Genomic DNA, 27,033 nt, shown 5'->3' with positions numbered 1-27,033 from the left:
GTCTCCATGTTATATAGCACTAAGCTTGTTTGATTTTTACACCGAATCTTTGACTGTTACCTTTGTCTGTTAGTAATTTATGAAGCTTCAAACTACCGTAAACAATACATACGTTACTGTCGCCAGCTCATTTTTATGTTTAATGAACGTTCTTTAGTTAAAATTCATCAGTAGTCAACGAAATCACATATTTTTATGAAGTAACTTTGGAAGTTATTTTATAATCAAACATAGATACAAATTTTTCCGGACTTCTCTGGTTTCAGTCATCATTTAAAATGATGTCTCAACCACAATGATACTTACGTTATGCCAAAGAATATGATAATGTTTCTGGGTAGAATAAACATTCGCACGTCTGTTCGTAAATTATATAACTATTATGCTTGCTCATTCATGCTGTTAATTCGGCTTACATTTTATATCATATCAGCGTGGAAAACCTTACCCAAAAGCGTATATAACAGATTGATACATCCGTTACCGTATTGTAGAAATATCACAATTTAATTCATTTTTTAATGCTCTTAAAGACTGAGTTCATTGTCATATCTGATAGCTGATTACCCTTTAGGCAACAAATATCTGTCTATGCATATTCTTTATGAGCATCAAAGAAGGAAATGATACATACGTGATCGATACATACGTTACTGAAATATTTAAAACTAACTCCTACGTCAGCATACGTCAACAGTGACGCAGGGTTTCATGTTTACAAGCTTTTTAGGCTGCCAACTTTTAGTTTTAATAACCTTTTATCACGTACACATTGTAAACAAATTCAGTTTTGAGAATTGTATGCTATAGATATGATAAGAGAATAATATCACACCGTAATAAATTTTCATATCTAATAATTTTTAAACATAGAATATGCTTATTATTTTCAAATGAAATCATTACATATATATTAATGTATATAAAAGTAAAGATACAGTGTGTACAAGTGATACATACGTAACCAATAGTAACGTATGTATAATTTCAAATAAAAAACATTTCTTTTTTTGTGGCATTCGTAATGTAGTAATAAAATAATTTGAATATCATGTTCGGAATATACAGGATATGAATAGATAGAAACGTATTTTCGCATTATGTTTAATTTTGAATGGGTGCCATTATTTATCTCCAAAGTTGATTTGACAATGTAATTCAAGTTCCATTTGATCTGTAATTCATTTACATCAATCTTAATGCTTCAATTCATTCGTACAGGATGGATTTTATATCGTTTCGTAGAATTTTGACGATTACATAACGCAGATTCATATTTTTGTACAGCAGGAGGTTACATGCCAGTGTAATTGTGCAGTAACGTATGTATTTGCTTTGAAAAAAAAAGCTATTTGTTGTCGCGATATTGTTTATTCATCTTTTCTGCAATTCACATGATATGCATAACTGCCTCGATAGTGATTAAACATCTTAAAACACTTTCTTTATTATAGTTTTAGACCAATATACTAGAAATTTAGGACGTACATAAATTTCAGGACAGTATCATAGATGATTGAATTCAAATGAGAATACACTATTGCCCATTAACAGTAATACAAAATTTAATGTTATCGAAACATATTCAAAGGGCATATAAAAGATTTTATTAACGAAAAGTGGTATCGGTAAGTACATTGTATATGCATAATTTACTTAACTGGTACATACGTTACCTTGAGCATACTCATCGATTTTGTGTTATGTATGATGAAAATATGATAGAATGTTCTCAAAGTTGTTAGAATGACTGTAAATATTCCAGGACTTTTCCTTCAGACAAAACTATTGTTTGTATTACGTTTAAATTACATAGAAAAAAATAAAACAATCTGGTTTAGTTCACTCTGAATGTTTAAATAAAATTTGATTTCAATTCATCTTGTTAGTTTGATATACGAAGCCGGAAAAATAAATGCAGTTTGTATAATCAGTATGTAGCTAAAATGCTGGTATATTTTCGGCTATTCTACTAAACATACCGACACAGTATGTCAACCGCGCAACTGTTCCCGAAAACAGTTTGTTTTTTAAACACTGGTGTAGTCACGTATGTATTTTGAAAAAAGTGGTGATGTTTTTTAATGTATCATAACTTTCTTCAGAGAAAATTTTCATGGTTGGTTTTTTTGTGTGTTTAATCTAGGTATGTTTTATTTTGGAAATGAAAGCACCTCACTTTTTTTTCAGATTTTTTACGACCTATATGCGCCTAATTAGTGATTTTGAGTGTATTACTTCCCCAAAAAAAGCTTTTAAAATGTTTGAATTATTATATACCATTAGGAGAAAGGCTTCTGGAAAATAAGATGTAGTCCTTTTTATAAAAAAAAGATGTTAGCAGTAGTGTTTTCAAATCATAATATTAAGATTTAGATTCGTTTATTTATAAAGCTTATGGAACTATAGATGTGTTGATAAACGTATTTTATGATACTGCTTTCACCCCTGAAATTAACATGTATGCTTTAACACATAATGGGAACTCCAAAAACATTAGAAGCATAAGCACCACTTGTCAAAACACAAATGTAAAAGCACATAGTGTAAACCATCCTATACCAAAAAGAAATTTACAGATCTTGAGTTAAATGTTGGCAAGGGACACTATATTAAATACTTGCTAAACTTTTGTCTTTCAGTACATCACGTGTCTGATAGACAGGCGGATACCTTTTAAATCTTACTACATTGAACAAGAGATAGTTATAAATGATCACCAAAATATTATTTTAACAGAATTTTACTTGTCTCTGAAAAGAGCGAAGAAAAAAGTCGCTTGAAGAAGTGAGCTGCACCTTATCCTCTTATTTTCGTACACTGTTCCTTACCATCAGACAAAAAACTGTGTAATTTAAAATTGCGACTTTTAATCGGCTCCAGACTAACCATGAAGGAAATATATATTGAAATTTTACTTCTAATCAGAAAAATAGCTCACAGCTGTTTGAATAATTAGGAAAAAAGACCATTTTTGCTAATCGCACTATTCCTTATCCCGTGTTTAACGGAGGATTTTCCATCGATTCAAATCCCATGACCAGCATTCCAGACAAATTACAGCACTGTTTCCAAAGTGAAAGGTACCGATAGATAGAAAAAACAGTGGAGCAGGTTGATAGCCATGTGTAATGGTCTAGAAATCCTTAAAAAAGATAAAAAGTAAGAAAAACTCACATTTTCAGTTTTGGCCGCCATTTTGTTTCGGTGGTAAGGAGTAGATCGAATACCCCCCTTGATTACATTTATATGTATTATTTCTTTAAATATAATGCGACGATCCAATTGGGAATTAGGTAGTATTAGGCTACATTTTCTTTTTTATTTATTGTAAGAACAACAGTTATTTCATACCAATAAGTAACTAATAAGCAAATTTGTTTACTCACATTCATCCGTTCAATGCATAATATGAGCCGTGCCATGTGAAAACCACCATAGTGGCTTTGCGACCAGCATGGATCCAGACAAGCCTGCGCATCCGCGCAGTCTGGTCAGGATCCATGATGTTCGCTAACAGTTTCTCTAGTTCCAATAGGCTTTGAAAGCGAACAACATGGATCCTGACCAGACTGCGCGGATGCGCAGGCTGGTCTAGATCCATGCTGGTCGCAAAGCCACTATGTTGGTTTTCTCATGGCGCGGCTCAAATATGTTATTAAGTTTGCTACTGCTCCTGCACGCTTATTGTTCCATGACTGCGCAAATGATATATCCTTGTCTGGTCAAAGTTCGTGGATACAAGAAACAGCCATTTCAATATTGAATGAAATCAGTACACAGCAACAAATGTATACTTACAATTAAATACTTAATCCATATCTTTTTAAAAGACATGCAAAAAGCGTGAAAAAGACCACAAACCTTCCAGAGATATGCAGAACAAAACATGCGTTTCTATTAGTTAAATATTTTTGACTTGAGTTAACCTACTTTCATTTCGTGTAAGTTCGTGGATAGCGTTATCAGTTTATGTGCTCATGAGAATTGTCAAAACCAAAAACGATGATGTCAAGTTAAAATGTAAACAAAGCCGACGAGATATATTTGGGGAAAAAAATGTCATTCTATGGTATCATTTAATACGAGGTATTTCTGCATGCTTGGGCTTTTAGTGGTGTTCTAACCTGTATAAACCTCATATTTTGACTTTTTTGGTGGTTGACAAAAGTACTTCTGGATTTTCTGTTGGCAAGTGTGCGCGTACGCCAAAGCTGAAGTGTGACGTCATATGTGACGGTGAATCCACGAACTTACACTAACCACGAACTTAGGCTAGACAACGATCCTTAACACCTGCTTTTTTACTACTGTCATATACTGGCATTACTCTCCATATTTTACATTGGTATACGTAGAAGGCAAAAACAACATATGGTGTAGTTAAAAGTTAAGTATGCATAATGTAAAGCAGAAGATAAAATTAAATGCTTTCCATGACTAATGTACACGGTGTTTCTCATAATATCAACATATATTTTGCCAAGATTGTTAATTTTACATTGTTTTAAAATAAAGATACTTACAGAACAGTGTTGTTTCGAAATATGTTTGTTAGATTTTTAGCTCGACTATTCGAAGAATAGTCTAGCTATTCTACTCACCCTGGCGTCGGCGTCGGCGTCGGCGTCGGCGTCGGCGTCACACCTTGGTTAAGTTTTTGCATGCAAGTACATACAGATATCATTTAAAGGCATATAGCTTTGAAACTTATTTATTCTTTTTCTAGGTCAATTACCAACCTCACTGGGTCAAGTTCCATAACTCTAACATGTATTTTGAGCAAATTATGCCCCCTTTTGGACTTAGAAAATTCTGGTTAAAGTTTTACATGCAAGTTACTATCTCCAAAACTAATGCAGATATTGAATTGAAACTTCACATGTGTCTTCGGGGTTATAAAACTAGTTGATAGAATCAAGTCCCATAACTCTGACATGTATTTTGGGCAAATTATGCCCCCTTTTGGACTTAGAAAATCCTGGTTAAAGTTTTGCGTACAAGTACATACATCTATTACCAAAAGGCATATAGCTTTGAAACTTATTTATTCTTTTTCTAGGTCAGTTACCAACCTCACTGGGTCAAGTTCCATAACTCTTAACATGTATTTTGAGCAAATTATGCCCCCTTTTGGACTAAGAAAATTCTGGTTAAAGTTTTACATGCAAGTTACTATCTCCAAAACTAATGCAGATATGGAATTGAAACTTCACATGTTTCTTCGGGGTTATTAAACTAGTTGATAGCATCAAGTCCCATAACTGATATGCATTTTGGTCAAATTATGTCCCGTTTCGAACTTAAAACTCTTTTGATATTTAACATTTTGGGTAATAATTTCCTGCTTCTGTGACAATATTTCGAATAGTCGAGCTTGGCTGTCTTATCGGAGGGGTGTCAGAGGGGAGGGGTTCTTGGTAAACCTGTCGTATTGGTTTTTGGCTTTGAAGCACTTGTCAGTAACAGTTCCGGAGTTGGAACTCGCGAGGGCTAAATTTCTGCCAAGCAAGAATGGCTTGCGGTACTTTGTTGGTTCTACCCAAGGAGTTTGCAGACACGTTTGGCATTATCTGCTATGAAAGCTTGATAGTCACCGTATGAAACTTAACATTTTTCCTCGAATTTTCACCATACTTTTTATTAGTTTGTTTCTACGTGTTGCATGGGGGCAGCTCTCATTTACGTACAAATTCGGAGTCAGACAAGTCGTAAATGCAAATGTATCAAAACATACTTTAATGATAATGCATTTCAAGAAAAAAACTTTTATCAAAATGTAACAAACGGGTAAAATGTTGTAGCAGCAACAACACGTACATGGTGGATTGATCAATTGATCTTGCTCAAACTATACGGGAAGTGCCTCACAACTGAAAGCGGAATTGTCTTCGATTCGGTGTTTATTGTTTTTACCTTAAAGACCAGCCTCGAGTATACAGTTTGGTCGCACTTGTACTTGTCTGGCTGTGAATCCAGTAGACGCTTTATAAGATAAGACATATAGGAGGTTCCTATGTATTAGCACTTTAACAATAACTGTTATCGGGTTTGTTTGTTGTCGGTTTTTCACTCATGGATTATAAAGAACTTATTCATTGCTCATATAGCCCATATGATAACATGGTAACAAAATGACTGGTGAAAATTAGCTCACTTTAGATAAAATAAGAAACAACGCTAGATCCATTTTCATCTGTAATAAATCAAGTTCCATTTGTTTCAGAAAGGTTTTTTTCTAATTATTCAAAATAAAATAAACTAAATATCATCAAACAGTGAGTGTCTATTATTAAAACATCATTTTAAGACAAAAATTCTTTTAGAATCAAAAACAAATTAATTCATATTTCAAGATAATAAGATTAAATGAAAAATAGAATTTTATGCCCATAAAACCAAATCTCTGATAAATTACCTAAAGAAATATCTTACCAGTAATGACTCAAAATAAAAGATCTAAGTTCTAATTGTTTAAGAAAGGTTAGAAACAAGCTGGAGACCTGTTCTTTTATACACAGACCTTAACTAATTCATTTACGTAATCACGGAATTTAATACTAAGTAATTAACTTGATTAGTACTAAAATAATGAACTGTCAAACCAAATTTGTCCATACCGTAAAATATTGAGTCTAATAAATTTTTAGGTTAATCAACTTGTATTTCATATATTTTCTAATCCATTTCCTTCTAAAATTCAAATCATTTTTTATAAATTTACTTTCCAAAGAATATTGTTATCAGAATTTCATTATAAAAGAAGTTTTTTCCCAGTTATGAAAAAAACATTTACTTCCCACTCATGGACGATGCTAACCAACCCTTATAACATCTAGACTTGGTTAAGTCCATCATGCTTGTATAACAACAGGTTGCATCACCCTTCCTATTTTAGTATCACCTTAGAAACTATGTACCGTCGATTCATTGCCAGATACCCTTTGAACCATGCAATCTTGCTTACATAAGATTTTACCTTGAATTTTAATTTTTTATATTCATTTCTCTTTTTGTATTTTAGGCAAACTTATCCATTAGTCTGGTTCCTAAATATATTTTTTCTAAGTTTTTTCTTTTTTATTTTTGTCTTTATAATACGGCTCTTCGTGAACTATGTTTTAGTCAATACGAGTCTCTTTTCCCCTCAGTTGTCTACACAAAACTTTTTTATAGACAATACGAGTATTTTCCACGCAATGAACAATTTTGTATATATATATATATATATCTTTATTATAGTCTCATCTATGTACAGAACATAAAATTATCATTTTCAATAGTCATGCACAACTGTACACAGCCATTCTGTAAAAGAATTATAGGAGACTTATCACAGTATACTTAATCTAGAAACACAATCACAGAGACAAATAATAGTATTTACATGCTAAATCCGAGGAACAATTGCTAATTTCAGAATTAAAAGCTAATTAAAACTGGAAGTTTGGAAAAAAAACTGAATGATGAAAAAGGGCACTAACGCGCATTTAAGAAATGATATAAAAGATCAGTAGTGAACTAATTAGCAGTTGTTTCCCGTATAGAATAAAAAGAAGCACAATGGTTATCTATAAAAAATGTGAGACATTATTTACACAAGTTAAAATACCGTCTTTGAAGAATATAAAAACAGGTTTTGGCACAAACTCGCACTAAAGATGGATGAGTAAACAAAATTTTCATTTGGTCATCTTCACAAATATTTATAAAATTACTTTCACAAGACAATGCCTTCTCGAAAAGTATTTCTCTGAGGTCACTGTACATTACACAGTCTAGTAAAACATGACTCTCGTTTTCTAATGAATCACAGAAAGGGCATTTACGGTCTTCTAGCCTGATGTTTTCAAACCTTCCGGTTTCTATTCTTAATGGAGCCACTCCACATCTAAATTTACTAAATGCAGACCTATGTCTTGCAGGCAAAATCATTTTACAATATAGTTCTGTTTCGAAATGTTGTTTAAATATTCGATAAGTTCTGAGTTTGTTATGACCTCGGCCAGACGGGCCTATTGTACTGTTAACAGATGCGGACCAGTCTACAATAAACTTATCCATAGTACATTTAGTTAAGCGATCAGTCAATAAACGTTTATACATTTGGGATTCTATGTTACAAACTCAGATAAGCTATTATCTCGCAAATATTTCTTAACATAATAAAACCAGTTTTTACAGCTATGTGATTTGACATTTGCCCAGAGTGCAATTCGTTTATTCAGCCTAGAGTTGTCTGTGTTAGCTAATCGGGCCCAGAAAGCACCTACAGAAGTCCACTGGCGGACTATTGGTGGCTGCCAACCCATTTCACCAGCAATGGCAGTATTAGGTGTATATTTACCAACTCCAAGGAAGTAACGCATGGCGCGATTTTGGACAGCATTTATACAACCAAACGTTCTATGGCACCAAACTGATGCACCATACGAAATTACCGGCCATACTACAGAGTCGTATAACTTTGTGTAGACATCAAAAGGTAAGCCGCCAGCTATTTTTCACTTTGCAATTAGCAGACCTAATGCACGGCTTGCACTCCGAGAAACATGTTTAGCAGTAACATTGAAATCAAAATGTTCGTGTAAAACAATTCCAAGGTAAGTATACTTGTCAACAGTTTCTATAACATTATCACCACATTTAAAAACAGTACTTGTTCGTGGAAAAGATTTTAGACGAAAATGTATTACATTACTTTTACAATAGTTTACAGTCAAATCATTTACTTTACACCAGTCATTCATAGCATTAAGCAGCTTTTGCAAATCGTCTTGGCTTTCTGCAATTTAAACTATGTCGTCTGGATATAGTTAAATGCATACACAATCATCGCCGACATCAACACCAATGTTAAGTGATTTTAAAAATAGTGTTACGTCATTGATGTACATATTAAAAAGGAGAGGGGACAGGACACAGCCTTGTCTTAAACCACAACAGACCTCAAACCAGTCAGTTTCAAACGAATTTAGTCTTAAACATGATGTCACAGACGAGTAAAGGGATTTAAGAGCCCGCATTATATTGCCAGAGACAACCATATCAATGAGCCTATTCCAAAGTTTTTCCCTATTAATCAGTTCATAAGCTTTTCGAAAATCAATAAAAGCACAAAATGTTGATTTTTTCAATGTTTTTCTTGTTTCAATTATGCTAGTTAAAGAAGATAGATGGTCTGTGGTACTGCGCTTTTTCCTAAAACCATTTTGTTCATCTGCAATTTTACCATACCTTTCAACCCAAGAATTTAATCTGCTATTTAAAACATACAATAAACTTTATACACAGCAGAGGCCAGCGAAATCCCCCTGTAAGACAAAGGATCTCTTGGATCTGTCGAAGACGATTTCGGTATAGGATTAATTATACATTTACCCCAAATGGAGGGGACAGTTCCAGTAGAAAAACAAATATTGAACAAACAATGCAAAAATACGATAGATATATCATTTTGTAACACTTCGCTAGGAATTCCGTCAACACCACAGGCCTTACCACATTTTGCGTCGGTTATAGCCTTTTTAACTTCGTATATTGAAAAATGTTCATTTAAAATGGAATTATCATTTTCAGAATCATTCCATACATTAGATTCTTGTGATACATCGACAGATTTTGTTTTGTTATACAAAGAACTAAAGTCATTTTTCCATTTTAACAAAACATCTGACAAACAAGCAGATATGGACCCGTCACTTTATTTAACTTCTAACGGTATATTCCTTTCTTACAATGACCGATACCAATTTTTCCAATAGACTTCCAAAATTTTGTCTGATCTACGTAACACTCATTTAACAATTCATTTTGTAAAGAATACCAATAAAAGCGTTTACACTTTTGCACTTCTCGATCAAACTGTTTGCGGACCTGTATAAAGTCTGTCTTAAATCTGCTTTTCTGATTCTTATCAATATGTCTACAATTTAACCAGTTACGTTCTGCTGTACAAACGTTATTCCAAAGGTCAGTTAAATCACTATTCCACCAGGGTTTGCCAGGTCTGCGTTTTTTTATTATTACTACAGGAGCGAATGGTTTTATGAGGAATGTATTGATACATATTACTTTTTAAAATGTTACACCAATCATCGTAAACTTTATCTATATCGGTTTGCTTTTTATGGCCCTGTTCTAAATTGAAAATAGTGTCGTTCACCTGATTAACAACATCACTATCATTTAAGAAAGTAGGAGGTATACTTTTTACATCAAATATATCAAATGTATTATGAGAATCACAATAACTCTCTGTACCGGTATTCAAATGCGAAACTGTACTAATATCAATTTTCTATTTGATCAATGAATGGTTGGGAACGCTTGTAGGTGCTAGGACTCTAACATCTCCAAACTGGTTAATCAAATCTGAAGTGCGTTGATTTTTTTTTTGTGGGTTGAGGGGGGGGGGGGGTGCGGTTGTAGCCACTACGTGTCATTATCAACCACCTGTGAATCCTTTTTTTTTCAATCAGTTTGTGTCATTCAAAGCAACTCTCCAAAGATGAACCGTTCTTTTTATATAAAATTCGTGAAAAGCATTTTTGTAACAAGTACGAGTCATTTTCACTTAATTTGTCCATACCTGAACCTCAGATAACAATGATTTCTAGAAAATTTCATTTGACTTTACGAAGGAGATCGGTTGATACGACTTCAAAACTAATATTCTTTTTTGTGGGCATATTATGAGTAAAGTGTTAATTCCACTGGCATCAGACCAGAAAGAAAATATGCCTCTGTACATGTTATACCCTATCCCGAACCATGGTCATGAACGGGAAAATATACTAACTCGTTTCAATCGCGCATTTCATACCTAAAACACGCAGTACGGTAAATGTGTACTATGGATATTGAACAAGTGGTAATTTATCTTCCATTGTGTACCGGTCACATTTCTTCAATAGTTTCGATCTTAGAGAAACAACGCGTAGTTTTTAGTTTTTTCAACGTTACACAAAAAATTTGGTTGATCTTCCCTGTTGATTGACTGATGGGAAAATGTATGTCAGTCATCGTTTAACTACACGTGTTCGCTAAAATGTGTATATGCACCATAAATGTGCGAAATGACGTCGATAAACAGAACAGATGTATACCAAGGTATGACGTCAAAATCAAATTCATATCTAAGATGAATCTCATTCATCATTTCGAGTTTTATTAAAGAACTGTGAATAATTTGCATTCTGTTTTCGTTTGTTTACATTCCGCCTAACATGTGCACACTGCTGTGACCTCCAAACCGGATGTTCATTAAATTAGGGAAGTCACGCAAGTTTTTTTCTGTAACGTTAATGAAAGCATAAAATACGTGGAGTATCTCTGCAGTATGAAATAGTGAGACAGTGTGACTGGTGCACGATACAAGATAAATTACCACTTATTCAATATACTGGGTACCCATTCACTGAACTGCGCGTTTAAGAGCAGACATGTACTATTGAAATGGGTTAGTGCACTTTCCCGTTCATGACCATGGTTTTTATAGAATACCTAGGGGTAGGGTATAACATGTGCAGAGGCATTTTCTTTCTGGTCTGGTGCCAGTGGTAAACTTCAAAATAACAAATAACTCTGAATATTTGTGTTATGTTAAAAAAAGTTTCCTTGAGCTTTAAAAACAATTTTTAACTTGAAAGTCAACGATTAATTTTAGATAATATGCAACATTATAGTTTGCGAAATTGGTCATAGCAGTTTAAACTGTTTTGTAGCAAAAAATATATCAATTCATTTTCCAACATGATTATTCTTCAGAGTGTATCAAATTTTAACGTTTTAACTTCGTACTGTCCGGAGTATATTCATTTCGATTTTACCAAGATACTTTAATTGAAAACTTGTTGTATCTAGTTTCATAATTGTAAGGTTCTGACAAAATGACTTAAAGCTTGATTAAAATGTCCAAATCGTAACAATCAATTTGTTATATTTGGTTTCGTCAAAACGTCATACTTTTTTTAATTTGATCGTGGTTTAGAATGTGAGAAATCGCTATTACAAAATTATTGTAAATGTTGTTCAAAGATTTCAGATTTCTCTGTCTATAAAATTTACAAGTCAGCTGATTTAACATTTCGTCAATAAATTGATTTCGAAACTGTTCTTGACGTACCGTATTGTTTTTCGTCATGGTGTGACAGGAGAGTGAATTCACTGAACAAAACAATTATTTATTTGGACAAGTTATCATGTTTGATACAAGAATTAAAATATTCTCAGCAAAAAGATGGAATACTTTTAATTATAGTTGGTATACAATTATTTCTTAACATGCTTAAATGCTCACAATTTATTTACACATTTAAATACTAAAATTCCTCCTAGTCATAGCTTTATACACAATCTATCTCTTTGATACACTGTGGTGGTATCTTGAACGGTAAATCTGGCTGCTGTATCAATTGTCCTGTATTAAAATCAGGTATAGGCTGCTGCTTTATTACCGGCTTTAACAGTACTTCCTCAAATGCTTTTGCAAATCTTCTAACACGATTATGTGGTTCATCTAACAGATTAGGTATATGCACGTCGAGAACAGCTGCATCCGTAAGATCAATATATATACAATTAGGAACATGCTGTAGTAATATTTCGACATCAATTTCTACAATTTTCTTTGTTCCTGCTGCACCATTTGGCCTTCCCTTTCCAGCAAAATCCTTCACTAGAACATAAGATTTACTTGTCGAAATAAACTGTGTTTGCAAATATCCCTTACTAACGTGCTCCATAACTGTATAAACTGCATTGGGATTATCAGCTTGTATTCCATTCGACCAATCTTCAAGTGGTTTCAGCACACGATATAACTTCTGCATTATTTGATTTAAATTCTGAAAGACAAGCGGAGGTCAAATAACTATTATAGTGCATCGTGATCATTGTTATAGCATCATCATGAAAGTGAAATGTAATGGACTGTCCATGTCATTTTTAGTTTGCTAAGTAGCGATCATTTATTGCCTGAAACTTTAAAGTCTGTGTAAATATACAAATCCTCCGTGGTCGACTAGTTAAGGTAGCTTATTACGAATCACTTTATACAAATCTGCTGGATCAAAACCTAGATTAAGATGTAGAAATGTTCCCCAAGGTGGTTTAAGAATGATATTTCATTGTATTTCTTTAAGACGTCTAGCTAAAGATACATCTTATCGCTTCCCTGGCTGGGAGCTTTCGCTTATAAACTACAAAAGAGACATTTACAGAAAACCGGAATAAATCATGGGATGTCGTTTAAACATTAATATTGTCACTCATACTATTACTATAAAAGATCTTACCTGTATAAAACGACTAAATATTTCCTTCTGCCTCTACTTAAATTGTACAACTTAATGGTTAATGTGTCTTTAAAGAAGCACGCCGAATGTCTTATTGTTTAGAGATTTATGAAGATATCTATTTACATGCAGCTAAATGCACCATTATTTGTCTTAACTCAAAGATTTTATCTAAAAATAAACAAAAGAATTGTTATTTGCAATAGTTTAAGACACTTACAGATATAAGTCAAATATTTCGATTTGGGAGATATATTTATTTTTTCGCATCAAATTACGCGGGAATGCAGTTATTATAGATGAATTAGACAAATATTTCGTAAACACGTTTTTCTCCATGTCATAAAAACAAACTTTAGCCTATTCTTAATTCAAATGTAATATCTGTAATCCTTTTGGAAGTACGAGATACAATACCATAGGTAAAACAGTAGTAAATACATTCGCTATATGTTCTATGTAAAATAAACAACCTGGTGAGAGCTGGAATACATAGCCAGACCCAATTTTAAAAATATTCTAACCTTATTTCCATTAATCTCCCATAAACCACAAAAAAAAACACCAAGAAAAATAGGGGGCCATATGTTTTTGTCTGACAGATCACTATGGAATATATTACAAACTGACAGGTAAAATGTGGGTATGAAGCATGTAAAATAAGGTTTGTTAATATTTCAATAAATGCAAAACAAGTCTTTTTAAAAATGCAGTCAAAATATCAATTATAGATTCCCAATCAAACAAAAACAGACGCTGGCTTACATATGTCATAAAAATTCCACTTTAATTGGAAAAAGTTGAGGAATTTACTTTCCGCTATTATCTGACTAGCCCGGGAGAGCCATTTGAATAACTATATAGTATCTTACATCGATACAGTTAGTAAGGGATCCATCAAATTTATTAGTTTACGAATATATTTACTTATATTAAGAAACTTATTTTCAGTTATTTGAATCAAATTTTTCGCATAAAGGCCACACAAGAAATGACACTGTTTGTTCAAATGATATTTATGTGTAAAATACCCAAAATGTCTTTGATTTGTTTTTATATACACAGCTGAGTTTTAATTCACATGTTTCAAAATTGTGTTGCTTTTCATCCCAGTTTCTTGACAGTCATACCGACGACGTTGCTTAAATCTACTTGACCTTCTTTAAAATATGGTCTGAAACAAAAGACTGTTAAGGATACAACATTAAAGTATTTATTTAAAATTGAAATAGATGTCATCGCGGTTTATTTTTACAGTATTTATACATTCCCGTCAACATGACAATTCAGCCAGGAAGACTTTTGGTCTATATATTGCTAAAGATAGTCGGACCTTTAAACAAGCCGTTTAGAAAAACCATGCCGCACAAAATGTTTAACTTTAGATCCAATGTGATTATATATTTTGCCTGTATATTCATATAAACTGTACAGCTGTTTTCACTTCATTACATTTTTCAGGTTCTGACTCAAAATAGTGATGGCTATTTGAATGTGTTTAAACTCTACACGATACTATGTATTTTCAATTACCCATTTTTTCAATTATTTCAAGTATGAAACTGTCAACATAATAGGTTGTGAACTTCATGTGTGTGAGGTGTTTTTTTTTTAACATCTTCAGTCAGAAACATTAATCTTTATCCTGTTCATCTTCATTTATGCAATAAAATCATGTTTACAACTGCTTAGACATATCAAGGATGTAAAAAGATTTCATTTGAATCCTTTAAAATACCCAATATATCACTAGGAACATTAAGATCGCCAATCGGTCAAAGTCCCCCTCAGGTGAGGGACTTAAGCCCATTACAGAGTTGGATCTAATTCTGGTGCGTTAGGTTTAATTTAAGGTATTTTTATGATTTATTTTTCCGAGATACATAAGAAGCCTCAAATTTTAAAGGTACAATAGTACTAAATAGGTAATCAAGCAGCACTTACAGGGTAACTTCTAATAATGGCGGCTAGAAAAAAATCCTCAGGTTTTTTTCCAGTAAAAGTGGCATTGTCATGTTTCATATAAGTCGGTTCCTATTTTTATTTCATTGTGGACCTATTATTGTCATTTGTTAGCATTTTCAAGAAGATGTTTTGCATTATAGAAATGTCAACAAACCTTATTACTCATATGTTCATACCCACATTTTAGCTGTCAGTTTGAAAGATATTCCAACGTGTTGACCTGTCAGACAAAAATCTCTCCCAAAACAGACATTGCCCTTTCTTTTCTTGGTAGGTGTTTGGTGGTTTATAGGTCATTTACAATATCAGGCTAGTAATTCTTCTTTTAAAATGGGCCTGGCTGTGTTACAGCTCTCAAAAGATTGTTAATTCTATAAAGAACAAAAAGCAAATTTGTTTACTACTGTACACCCAAGACTCGAATGCTTTGCTTTATTCAATCCCTGTAGTATAAATAATAATAAATGTAGACATCTTAGCGAAACGAGCTGAAAATTTCATGCTTTTAGCTTTCATTTGCACAAAAATATCCATCCCCCAATTTTACGTGAGCTGAAAGTTTTTATTTGAAGCCTAGATTATTACCTAAGGTGTTAGCAAATCACCGGTCACAAGAACGCTACGAGCTCCGTCCGTAGGTTTTCTGTTGAATTTCTGCAAACTCGTACGGCGTCCGTACGGACATCGTTGACTCGAACGAGCGTCGTACGGATTTTTTTAACTCGTAGAAGACTCTGGAAGTCGGTGAAAATGTTTCACAAAGCTACCGAGTTCTCTACGAGCTCGTAGAGATTTTCGAAGTCGGAAGCAGCTCGCAAAAGCCCGGTAAGGGAACCGCACCGTACGGATTTGGAAAATTGCGATGCTTGCTGGTGTTCGCACGACTATCGTAGGGTACTCGCAAGGTCAACGTAAGATGTCCGTATACACGCGCGAACGCGCATGTATTCCTGTGTAAATTTTACTGAAACAATGTAGGGTAACCTTATTTCCTGAAATCTGTTTCAGGATTCCACTGTAACAATTAACTATACGGATTATTTTCCGTCAGTCGAAGAGCTAATACAAAATTACATTGACCATCCATTGCCAAAGAAAGCCACAAAACTTACTCGAGCATACTCTGTACTGGATCCAAGATATATTAACTAACTTCCATTACACGACATCATGTGCATCCTGTTAACATTCTACAATAACCTGCAAAATGCATCAGAAATATGTGTCTTTTTTACGTATTTCGTAACAGATATGTTTTCGAAAATTGTTGAGGTCAAAATACATGTTAATTTAAATCTTCTTTATGACAAATATTTTTGAAAATTCAATTTACGTGTGTTTAATTGTTACTTATTTCTAAAAAAAAAAACGCCATGACTGATTTATTTTGTTTGTTAATGTACACACAAACAAAGAACCGGCTTAAAATACGACTTGACCGTATAAATTTACAGAAAAATATGCAAAAAGCGTTTGATGGAATATTTGAATATTAAATTTTACTCACAACATTATGATGGCAAGAGTCTCATACTGACAAGGTATTAGTTTTATGCCAACTATGGTCTTCACCAGAGTTTTGTTTTTATTTTGTTTTTACGTATCAGAGACAATATTTTTCAGTCTGATGAAAATGTGCCATGACCAGAGAGTGTGAGAGTTAGAAGCAGAATTAATTTACATAGTAGACACGAAATGACAGTCGGTAATTTCCGTTCAAAAACGTATTATACGTATGTGTTTTCGGCATTCTCCGGTTATTACGGAAACTATTTCTTGTCTGAACTAATTTTGCGGCCGAAGAGTGCCGAAATAGCAGACGAGAATCGTACGGACACTACCGAATGACATTACGGTCCACTACTTTAAAATATCCGATCCACAAATAAGCAAATTCAATATAACAGTGCTATAAAAATATATCAAATATCGATGCCTGGTAAGCTCATAATTTTGGTATCATTTGAATGTGTATTGTCTACTGAAAAAGAAAAAATAAATTACATGATAAAATATATTATAGAATTTTCATTTTTTACTTTATAGTTTTTAATGATACTGCAAAGGAAGTCCAGCTATTATAATGTAAGATTTATCATGTAGCAGTCAAAAACCTGGGCTACTGTATTTATGAAGAATTGTCTAAGTCTCCTTGTGCCCTCTAAGTTGAGGTGTAAACCCCCATCTTTTACAGCAAAAAGTTCTCTACGAGGAGAATTGGCCTTAAGAAATGGGCGAAATGTTTTTAAAAATCTGACCTTTCTATCCTTACACATTGCCTCTAAAGACAAATTTATTTCTTTGACTTTAGAACCAGTATCTGGAAAATCAACTGGTCTTGGTAAAATAGATGAAAAATATAAAAAAATCCAATCAGAGATTGTAACTCCCTAAGAGAAGCAGTTGACTTGTTTAACCAAAGAGTGATTAACTTCTTAATTTCGTTTAGTCTATCAGTTGTAACCTCCGTTGTCATGGAGTTGGAGTTGAACAAAACTCCTAGGAAATTCATAATTTCTGATGGAATACAAGCTTTTTGTTTTGATTCTTCTAAGCCTGCTTTCTCTAATACTTCTCTTAGACAATAAAATGCAAACCAGGCCTTTTCTCTACTTTCCACACCTGCTAAATCATCCAAATAGTTCAAAATAGCTATACCAATTTGGAACATCATGAATGAAATTGCATTTGTAACTCTTTGACAGATAGCCGCAGCGTTTCTAAGACCCATAGATAAAACTGTATCACAGAAAATATGCTTTTTCCAACGAAACGAAACTAAATTGTAGTCGCCTGGACAAATATTAATTTGTCTGTAGGCTTTTCGTAAATCCAACTTGAACATTAAACAATGCCTTCCTTTTGCTTTTATTAATTGAATAAAATCATCGATCTTTGGGAAGATTAATTCTATTTCTTCACCTAAATATTTATCTTTACAAATAAAATCATTGACAGCATTACCCTTTGGAAAACTGAGATCTAAAATAATTCTTCTTTCTTCTGATTCCTTTTTTGGTACTGAATTCAGGGGAGAAATTTTTAAGTTATCTGTAAAAGGATTGCTCTTAAAAGGCCCAATAATAGAATGACTTGCCTTTTCTTTTTCTAAATATTTTGTTATTTCTGCTGGATAATTTTCAGCCCCTTTATGTTTTTTGTGTTTCCATAATTCTAATTGTTTAAAAGAATTTACATCACCTTGGAAATCTAAAGGGAAACCGTATTTTAATAGATCTATAACCAGAGTATCCTTATAACCTATTAACATTCTGGTCCAAAATTCATCATTTATTTTGTTATTAACCTGAATGCGACAACCTGGAAAAATATGTTTACCGGACTCTTTGACTTTTGTGTGTAAATGAACCATATCTATGGATACATTATCAACTTTGTTTTTTGTTACTTTACAAATCTGACATTTTTTGGAGTGATAACAAAGTGAATTTTTATTATTACTTGTTTCCTTTTGTTCAATAGTTTTATCGGTTTCCACTAAACAAAATTGTGGAAGAAATGTATTAACCAATTTTTCATTCGTCGTACTAGCTTCCGAAAGTTGCGCAAAACCTGTTCTAAGTCACTTTTGTGTGTGTGGGCAAGCACTTGAACATTCCGGATGTTCTAATTTTTTATTATCCTTTAGCCAGCAAGAAGCACAAATATGTTGTGCCCACCTTTGTTTTCCCTTAACGACCATCAAGTGGGACATGGATTTATGCTGACATTTGTTTTTCTGGTAAAGAGGGCAGAACCATGTCTTATCATCTGATTGTTTTTCTTCCTTACTTTTAAAACCTATCTTTTTGTTGTAGGGGGTTGAAGATTTCTTTACCGAAGCTCTTGACATAATATTGGTTTCCACATAATGGAAATCATCTCCCCAACATTTGTGACCTAATTCTATTTCTCTTAGAATTGCTGCATACAAAGACTTAATAGTTTGAAAATCGTATGAGCTGCTTAAATACATTAAACGTTTCAAAAGTTCTAATCTTGCTTCTTTTTCCTTCTTTTTGGTTGTAGACTGAGAAATGATTTCCAATTCTCCAGCCACAAATAAATTGAATTCTAGAGAATCGAAACTGACTTTTGCAGAGACATGCTCATAACGTAAGTACGCCTGTGGGTATTTTTGTCTGAATTTTACATGGTCTGAAGATTTTGCAGATATTCCAGATTTTTTCTTATATTTTCTACTTTTCTTTTTATGAGAAACTGAACTGTCTGAATCTGAACTACTTTCTGAATCTGATCCACTATCCGTATCAAATGTTTTTGAATTTTTCTTTTTACTGTTTTCATCCTCTGCTGACTTAGATGTTTTTAAATTATTTCCAGACTCGGTAGAATCAGAACTGGACTCTAAATCGGAATCTGTTTCCGATTCTGAAGCCAGCCCACAGGATTTTAATTCTTTTTGTGCTTTAGCGCGTAGCTTCTTTTTCTTTCTTAAATTTTGCAATGTTATTTTACTGTCATTAACTTTTTTAACAGGCTCACCTCGTAATTCTGCTACAGACTTTTGTTTCCGAGCAATCTTTTTCTTCAGTTTACTTATCTGTGCTTCCCTTTGAAGCTCCTCCTCTTCTTTCACCAGTGATTTGTACTCATTTTCTAGCGAAGCTAGCGTTTCCTCACTTGTACTTGTTCTGGACGCTGAAATGTGAGAAACCATCTCGGAAACATCTTCTCCACCCGTTTCGTGCGAAGTTTGGTACTCGGCAGGATCTTCCAGTTCCTCGATTCCGACGAATCCTTCTGAGTTGACCTTATTGTAGTCGTGTTTAACTACTGACCTACCCGGCCTCTTGCTTTCTTTTCCAGACATTTTTCCAATTTACAGTCAAATTTTTTTTAACAAAGTTTTATTTTACAAAAGAATTTTAATGTTTTATGTCAAATCTACTTTTCGAAACTCCTTATGGTTTTCCTACATTTTTAAAGTTACGTAAATTATTCTAATCCAAATTTAAACGAAATAATTTTCTGTTTTGAAAACCAGAGAAAAACTAATTTCGACGTGACCAGACTAATAGAAAAAACAGAATGAAGCGCCAATTCAAAAATACCTATATATTTACTTATCTATAACCTATCAAAACAAAGAAAACAAAATTCAAAATGACCAATCAATTCAAGAATTAAAGAATCCGTTGACCAACCAAAATTATTGACACAACAATAGGACTGCTTGATTTTGACTGAAGAAAAATTTTGATGTTCCACATAATTAACCGATTTTAATGTAAACAATAAAATACGCTAAATTACTAATATACAAACTGTACAATTGTACATAAAATTGTGTTCATTTATGAAAGTAAGATGCAATACTGTAAGCTAAATTAATGCTAACGAAATTATAGGCGTACATTATGATATTTTGGAATGCTTAAATAACAGCAATAACTTATTTTGTAAAAAAAAAATCTAACAGTTTAATGTTTCGAACAGGTGTTTCAGCCAACACAAGAAGACAAAGTACGATTTACTTTATTACCTCCCTTTATTTAAAGTAAATGTATTTGCTTGCAGGATCTAATTTAGATTCATCTAGTTTTTTTCAATTACATGTATTAACTAGTAAAGTATTAAACAATAAAGTGCAAAGTTGAAATAAGTTTAAATACTTTTACCAAAATAAACCTTTTTTATTGTTAAATATTGTTTCATTTATAGTTTCGCAACAGTCACGCATAAATCTTTCGCCTTTAACTAAAGATTTCCGTGCAGTGGAACAATCAATGAGTCTGTACACTTATTTCTGAAATCCTCTGAAAAGAGGGTACGCCAAAAAGAAACTAGTTCAATAAATAATTGCATTCATAGAGTTCTCCTGTATGAGAATTTACTGAGATTATAATTGCTATCTCATATTAGGCTAAAGAAGGGGAATTTTCTTCCGCTGTAAGTTAACAAAACCGACACGAGAAAATGGACCAAGTCATCATTCTTGTAGACCTGCTTGCATTTTTGGGCATATTAAAATCGCACTGTCCGTGCGTTCATGTAAATTATTGTCCAGGCTGTAACTCTGCCATCCTCTAAGGGATTTTGAAATAATTTGGCATAAAAGTTCACAATAATCGAGACGTCGTCCATACCCCTAGCTCCGATGTAAAGGTCACACTTAGAAATCAAAGGTTAAAACAAGGTCTGTTTCGTGTCCGGTCCATGACTATGCCATCCATCAAGGGATTTTGAAATAACTTGGCATAAATGTTCACCATAATCAGATGGCGTGTCATGCGGAAGATCCAGACCCCTAGGTTCAAGGTCAATTTCACAGTTAGAGGTCAAATGTTAACAGGATCTGTTTCGTGTCCGGTCCATAACTCTGCCATCCATGAAGGGATTTTGAAATTACTGGCATAAATGTATACATAAAGAGACAATGTGTCATGCGTAAGACCCAGACTCCTAGTTCCAAGGTCAAGGTCAGACTTTGGAGTCAAAAGTTAACAGGGTCTGTTTTGTGTCCGGTCCATGCCATTTATCAAGGGATTTTGAAATTACTTGGCATAAATGTTCCTTATGATGAGACGACGTGTCATGCGCACGATCCAGACCCCTTGCTCTACGATCAAGCTCACATTTAGAGGTTAAAGGTTAACATGGCCTGTTTCTTGTCCGGTTCATAACTCTGCCATCGATGAAGGATCATCAAAATTTCTTTGTATAAATGCTCGGGGCATTTGTCACAAATAGTGACAGCTCTTGTTTTTAATGAAACTCGTGACCATTGTTTTTCTTCGTCTTTATTAAGTAGTGAAAGAACAAAGTTTAGCCTAAGTCAAAAAGCTTCATATATGAGCCGTGCCATGAGAAAACCAACATTAAAGCCTAATGGAATTGGAGAAACTGTTAGCGAACAGCATGAATCCTGACCAGACTGGTCGCAAACCCACTATGTTGGTTTTCTCATGGCGCGGCTCAGTTATGTTCTTTCCAGAATATCAACATATAAAATAACTTAGGTGACTGTAACATGTTATTATTGTCTAGATATTATGGTGGCATATTTCTGCCAACTGCATATCCACTTATTTATCACGAAACTTTTCGTAAAAGTGTCACTTATTCTGTTATTAACTTATTATCTGAAAGTTTTTACTGGCAAAGCTCTAATTCAGAGTCAAGCACTGAGAAAAGTCGAGCGCGCTGTCTTACGGACATCTCTTGTTTTGCTTTAAGATAAAAAGTGATTGAAAGAAGATATTATAAAATACAAAAACAAATACAAATTGAAAAAAAAAATCTAAAACAAAAATGTAAAATGAATTAACTAGCCATAATTAATAAAATTACACTAATTATACTAAACAGGATAAAATGGATTTAGATACTAAAACATTAAAAGACTGTAAGGATAACATACACAATGCACTATTTCACACTTTTATATAATACACATATTCAATCAATTTTGCTGAAGATAATAGGTTCTACATAGAGTAGTCAGTTTATCGACCATCTATGATCTTCAAAGAGGGAGAATGACAGAATAACAAAGTATCAGAGTAGTATTGTATATGTGCATGTCGATTTCCCATGTAAAAAGAGCTTTGTAACTAAAACAGTTACTACTGTATATATTAAGTTGGTATCCTTGGCACTACGTCCGACTATGAAAGTGCATATCAGACTCAGACTTTTGATGGTCTATTATCCACAAATTAAGGGACGTGACAAAGATGCTTTTACGACTTATCCTCGAAATATCCTCAAACAAACATTCAGATTACTTTTGATTATAAAACTATAAAACGGTGAAACTAATGTGAAATATTGTTTCACAGAGACTTAAACTTGAAGTCACGGTAACATAAAAAATGAAACTATACACAGCGGGTGCACGTAATACTCGGATTTCCGCTGTTTATCATACATGCATTATGTTTAGCATTAAAAGTTAAACGCAACCTATCACATTCAAACATTCTTTTGGTATCCTACTCGGCTGACGTAACACACGTGTTGTACGATCCAGGGAAAACGGTAGCGTTATTATTGGAAGCTGTATAAGTACTTCAGCAAATTTTTTTGCACAGTTCCTGGGAAAGGCGTTAAATGAAGGAGGTATATGCTGATTTAGAATAGCAGGGTCCGTAAGATCATAGAATATACAACCAGGAACTCGCCGAAATAATTCCAAAGCATCAATTGAAACTATGTTCCTTTCTCCAGTGGTTTGCATCTGCATTGCCTTTTCTTTTCCTTTTTCAGCGAAGTCCATCACTGCAACACATGTCTTGCATGTCGAAATAAACTGTGTTTGCCATCGGCCATGCTCTACGTGCTCCGCAACGGTATAAGTTGCAAAGGGTTCGTCCGCTACTAGTCCATTTGAGGGATCTTCAGTTGACTTCAACACACGATATAAGTAAAGCATAATTTGATGAACATACTGAAAGATATACTTATAACAGAGGTCATGTGATATAGATATATGTTTGTGTATCGCAGTCATCGTTATAGCAAATTATCATAATTATAGTGAAATTTACTAGTCTGTCCGCGTCATGGTTAATTTGATAAAGAGCGATCTTATACCGTATAGCGGGTTATTTCTACGGGGGAATAATTCTGCGTTTCTGTGGTATCTCGGTAGAATCGCAAAAATATTTCTAGCAGAATATTCATCAAGCAAAAATTCAAAACGCAAAAAATCTGCATTTTTTCACCAACGCTGTTTCACGCTATGTTTCCCTAGGTAATCCGAAGTTCACAATAGTATGGTCTAATTATTGGAAATTACCGTCGCCATCTGACAATTACCGATAATGGTATAATTAGGTGTGATGGTCAATCAAAGTCCTAACTGTTAATCCCTCAGAAAACATTTTTCTTCTGTGAATTAATTCCACTTGTGTTGTTCTTATTGATCCCTTGTGAAGATCTTCCGAACTATACTTTAGTAACCTTTATATAAGTATAACTATTATGCCGATATACCGTAGTTTGCAGTTGTTGTTTGTGCAATTTTTGTTACTGATAGTTTTTCAATTCGTATGTTTTTATATCCTACAATGTATTCATTAAATGCAAAGTTATTTTACAACAGTTATCGGTAATTTAGTTTATTGTTTTCATACGCTATCATTCTCACAACGCTTGATCATGCGAGGAATTACCTCCTCTTTGGCATCAAAAACGCAGAAATTCCTCTCCCTTTTATGTGAAAACGCAGAAATTAAACACGCAGAAATTTGTTTCACAATTTGTGGGGCCAAAACGCAGAATATTTTGACCGCAGAAATAACCCGCTATACGGTATAATCAAAAAGTGTTATGAAAGTGCATATCTTCCATCTTGCCGCACTTTAAACAACTCTACGGACAAAACTACCAGATTCTGATGTACAATTGTTTCCTGTAGTATAGTTATCAAACTTGTTTGAGGATTAGATCCCAAAGTTTAATCACTCTGAGTCTGACAGCGCACTACTAGTTGCATTCTGCCTGGAAAGCCGACGAATGACATAAATTGTGAAGGTAAGATCCGGAATCGGTGACGTTAAATTTTCTGGTCCTTTATTATCATGGGGACCATTTAATGTCTATTTATTATAGTAGTCCGCTAAAGCCGTTACATAGGTGCGTTAGGAATTACCTTTCATGAACAGACTTTTTAGCTCGATTATGCGAAATATATAGAGTGCTGTGCTACTCGCAACAGCGTCGGCGGCCGCACCTTAGTTAAAGATTTCAGACAATTTTACTTTGTCTCTGTTACTATTTGATGGCTTTCCTTCAATAATAAATAGTTGTTCCTATCTTATGACATAAGGACCATAACTCTCACAGCAATATCTCATGTAATATGCCCATTCTTACGTACAATTTCAGTTTAAGTACAAGATATAGCCGACACTCCAAATGCAGAAGCTTCCACAGTGTTTTCACTTACCAGGTGAAAACTTATCTCCCAGACACGCGTATATTATAAGCAAAATTAATGTTTTTAGTTGGAGGAGCGGGGCTTGAACTTGCGACACCTGTGTTCGTAGTCTGATGGGAATTGTTGTTTCATCCTCAATGAAAATGCATTTACCTTTGTATTAAGTTAAAGAGGGGATTTTGATAGTGTTATTAATATTATGAAAGTGATTTTGGTAGCCCTTTTTATCCACAAAGCAGATTATGTTATCCCTTGCCAAATTATCAGAATTATTTAAAGGATTTTGATTGCCCTCGTATAATACACCAGCATGTCTGTTGCTAATATTACCTAAGCTTAACCGACGAAAAAATGCATGCGCAAAACACGATATCCTCTTAGATTTAACATTACAATAAATAGACATGTAAAAGTAGTATAAAAAATGTATTACAATGTAAGCTCTTACCAGAAATAATTTCAAATTAGTTCGGCTTGCACTTCAATTGCATCTAACAAGTCCCAACAATGACTGTGTTTGATTGTCTGGAAAATGAAAGTTCTTTATAATTTGTTATCAAGAAACCTGTATCATTTGATCTGTAGATATGACAATCATTGAATGTGTATCATATTTTGATATAAAGTTGATTTACATGACGAGTATAACAATGCTAAATGATTGTATTTGCATGAATTGCTCACTTCGAGCTTAAGCCTACTTAGTCATGTTTGTATTCCACAGAACCACATTTCGTATTTTCTGATTATGCTTCTTCAGTGTTTAGTTTAACCTGCCAATGTCATAAACATTGGTCTAATAGATTTATTTGAAACAAAATTTTAAACATTTATACATTTGAAAACAACGGAACATATTCTTTTGAACAAAGAAATATAAAATACACAGAATGGCAACAGGAGATAATCTCGCGTAAGCTCGTGTCACCGCGTTATCTTATTGAAGCGTTTGCTGACTTGATCACTCGTGATCAAATCAACAGACGTTTATTAAAGTATTACACTGGCGATCGATACGACCGGCGCGTAATAAACCGAATCGGGTCCAATTTTCAAACGACAACTATTGATTTCTCAGACTTCCAATCATAATTTAAATTCATTTCTTCCCCGTGTAGAAAATACTAATAACATTTAAAAAAAAAAAAACACCATTATCATTATAAACAAACGATCTGATAGAAAGTTTTTCACGACACAAATTTGTATCCTTCTGCTGTCTGTTTCATACACTGGTAAAACGAGATCTCATTCACTTCCCACGTGATGTTGGCGAGATTTGCTCTATATGCCTTTCAAGTTGCTGATCTATTTATTTTTATAATTCTTTGTTCCGAAGTATGAGTTTTTTCACATTTCGTTTTAAGCCATGCAATGACTGTATGGTATTGAAAGATACACTCAATTAGGCTGGCAATACCAATGTGCAAGCCAAGTTTTAAACAAGTGCGAAGCTCGCTGCCGAACGTGAAAAGGTCAATATTAGCTCACCCTGAAAAACAGTAGTGCGAAGCACCAGAAACTGGAGGTAATAAAGGGAGGTGGATGTGGATGAAGATGTACTATATTATTCAAAACAATATCAAACAACTCAAGTAACTGAAACTAAAAAAAATGGGTCGGGGCATGAGGATGCATGGGGGTGGCTGGGGATGGTTGTGAATGTACACCAAGAAAACACGAAGAAATTGAATTTAAAAAATGATGAGATTTAGTAATATAGGTAGGTAGAAAGACGCGAAAGTATACTATGAAAAAGGAAACAGCATCAAGCTACACACTTAAACTTACAAATGGGAGGTGGAACTAGGCTGGGGTACAGGATCAGGGGTAAGGTAAACTATGAAAACAGCTTACAATATC

At 33.7% G+C, this 27,033-nt stretch overlaps 2 protein-coding genes and 1 non-coding gene across 3 annotated transcripts in view; 2 read left to right on the top strand and 1 right to left on the bottom strand.

Moving 5' to 3' along the window:
* The window catches only part of LOC123546892 (SH3 domain-binding protein 2-like), a 106,493-nt gene that overhangs the window by 23,602 nt on the left and 55,858 nt on the right, over positions 1-27,033 (top strand). The window lies entirely within an intron of this gene.
* On the bottom strand, positions 11,550-13,448 carry LOC128559457 (uncharacterized). The gene is made up of 2 exons (XM_053551181.1): positions 13,299-13,448; positions 11,550-12,848 (listed from the first exon to the last, which is right to left on the bottom strand). The coding sequence occupies exon 2, from the start codon at positions 12,831-12,833 to the stop codon at positions 12,348-12,350; it is 486 nt and encodes a 161-aa protein (XP_053407156.1). The 5' UTR covers positions 12,834-12,848; positions 13,299-13,448; the 3' UTR covers positions 11,550-12,347.
* On the top strand, positions 20,940-21,056 carry LOC123548186 (U5 spliceosomal RNA). Its single transcript, XR_006685847.2, has one exon. It is a non-coding gene; the product is annotated as a U5 spliceosomal RNA (small nuclear RNA).

Source organism: Mercenaria mercenaria, chromosome 9 (genome assembly GCF_021730395.1).
Source record: "Mercenaria mercenaria strain notata chromosome 9, MADL_Memer_1, whole genome shotgun sequence".
NCBI lineage: Eukaryota > Metazoa > Mollusca > Bivalvia > Venerida > Veneridae > Mercenaria > Mercenaria mercenaria.
The sequence above is the reverse complement of the archived record's forward strand: the minus strand, read 5'-3'. Positions and strand labels throughout refer to the sequence as shown.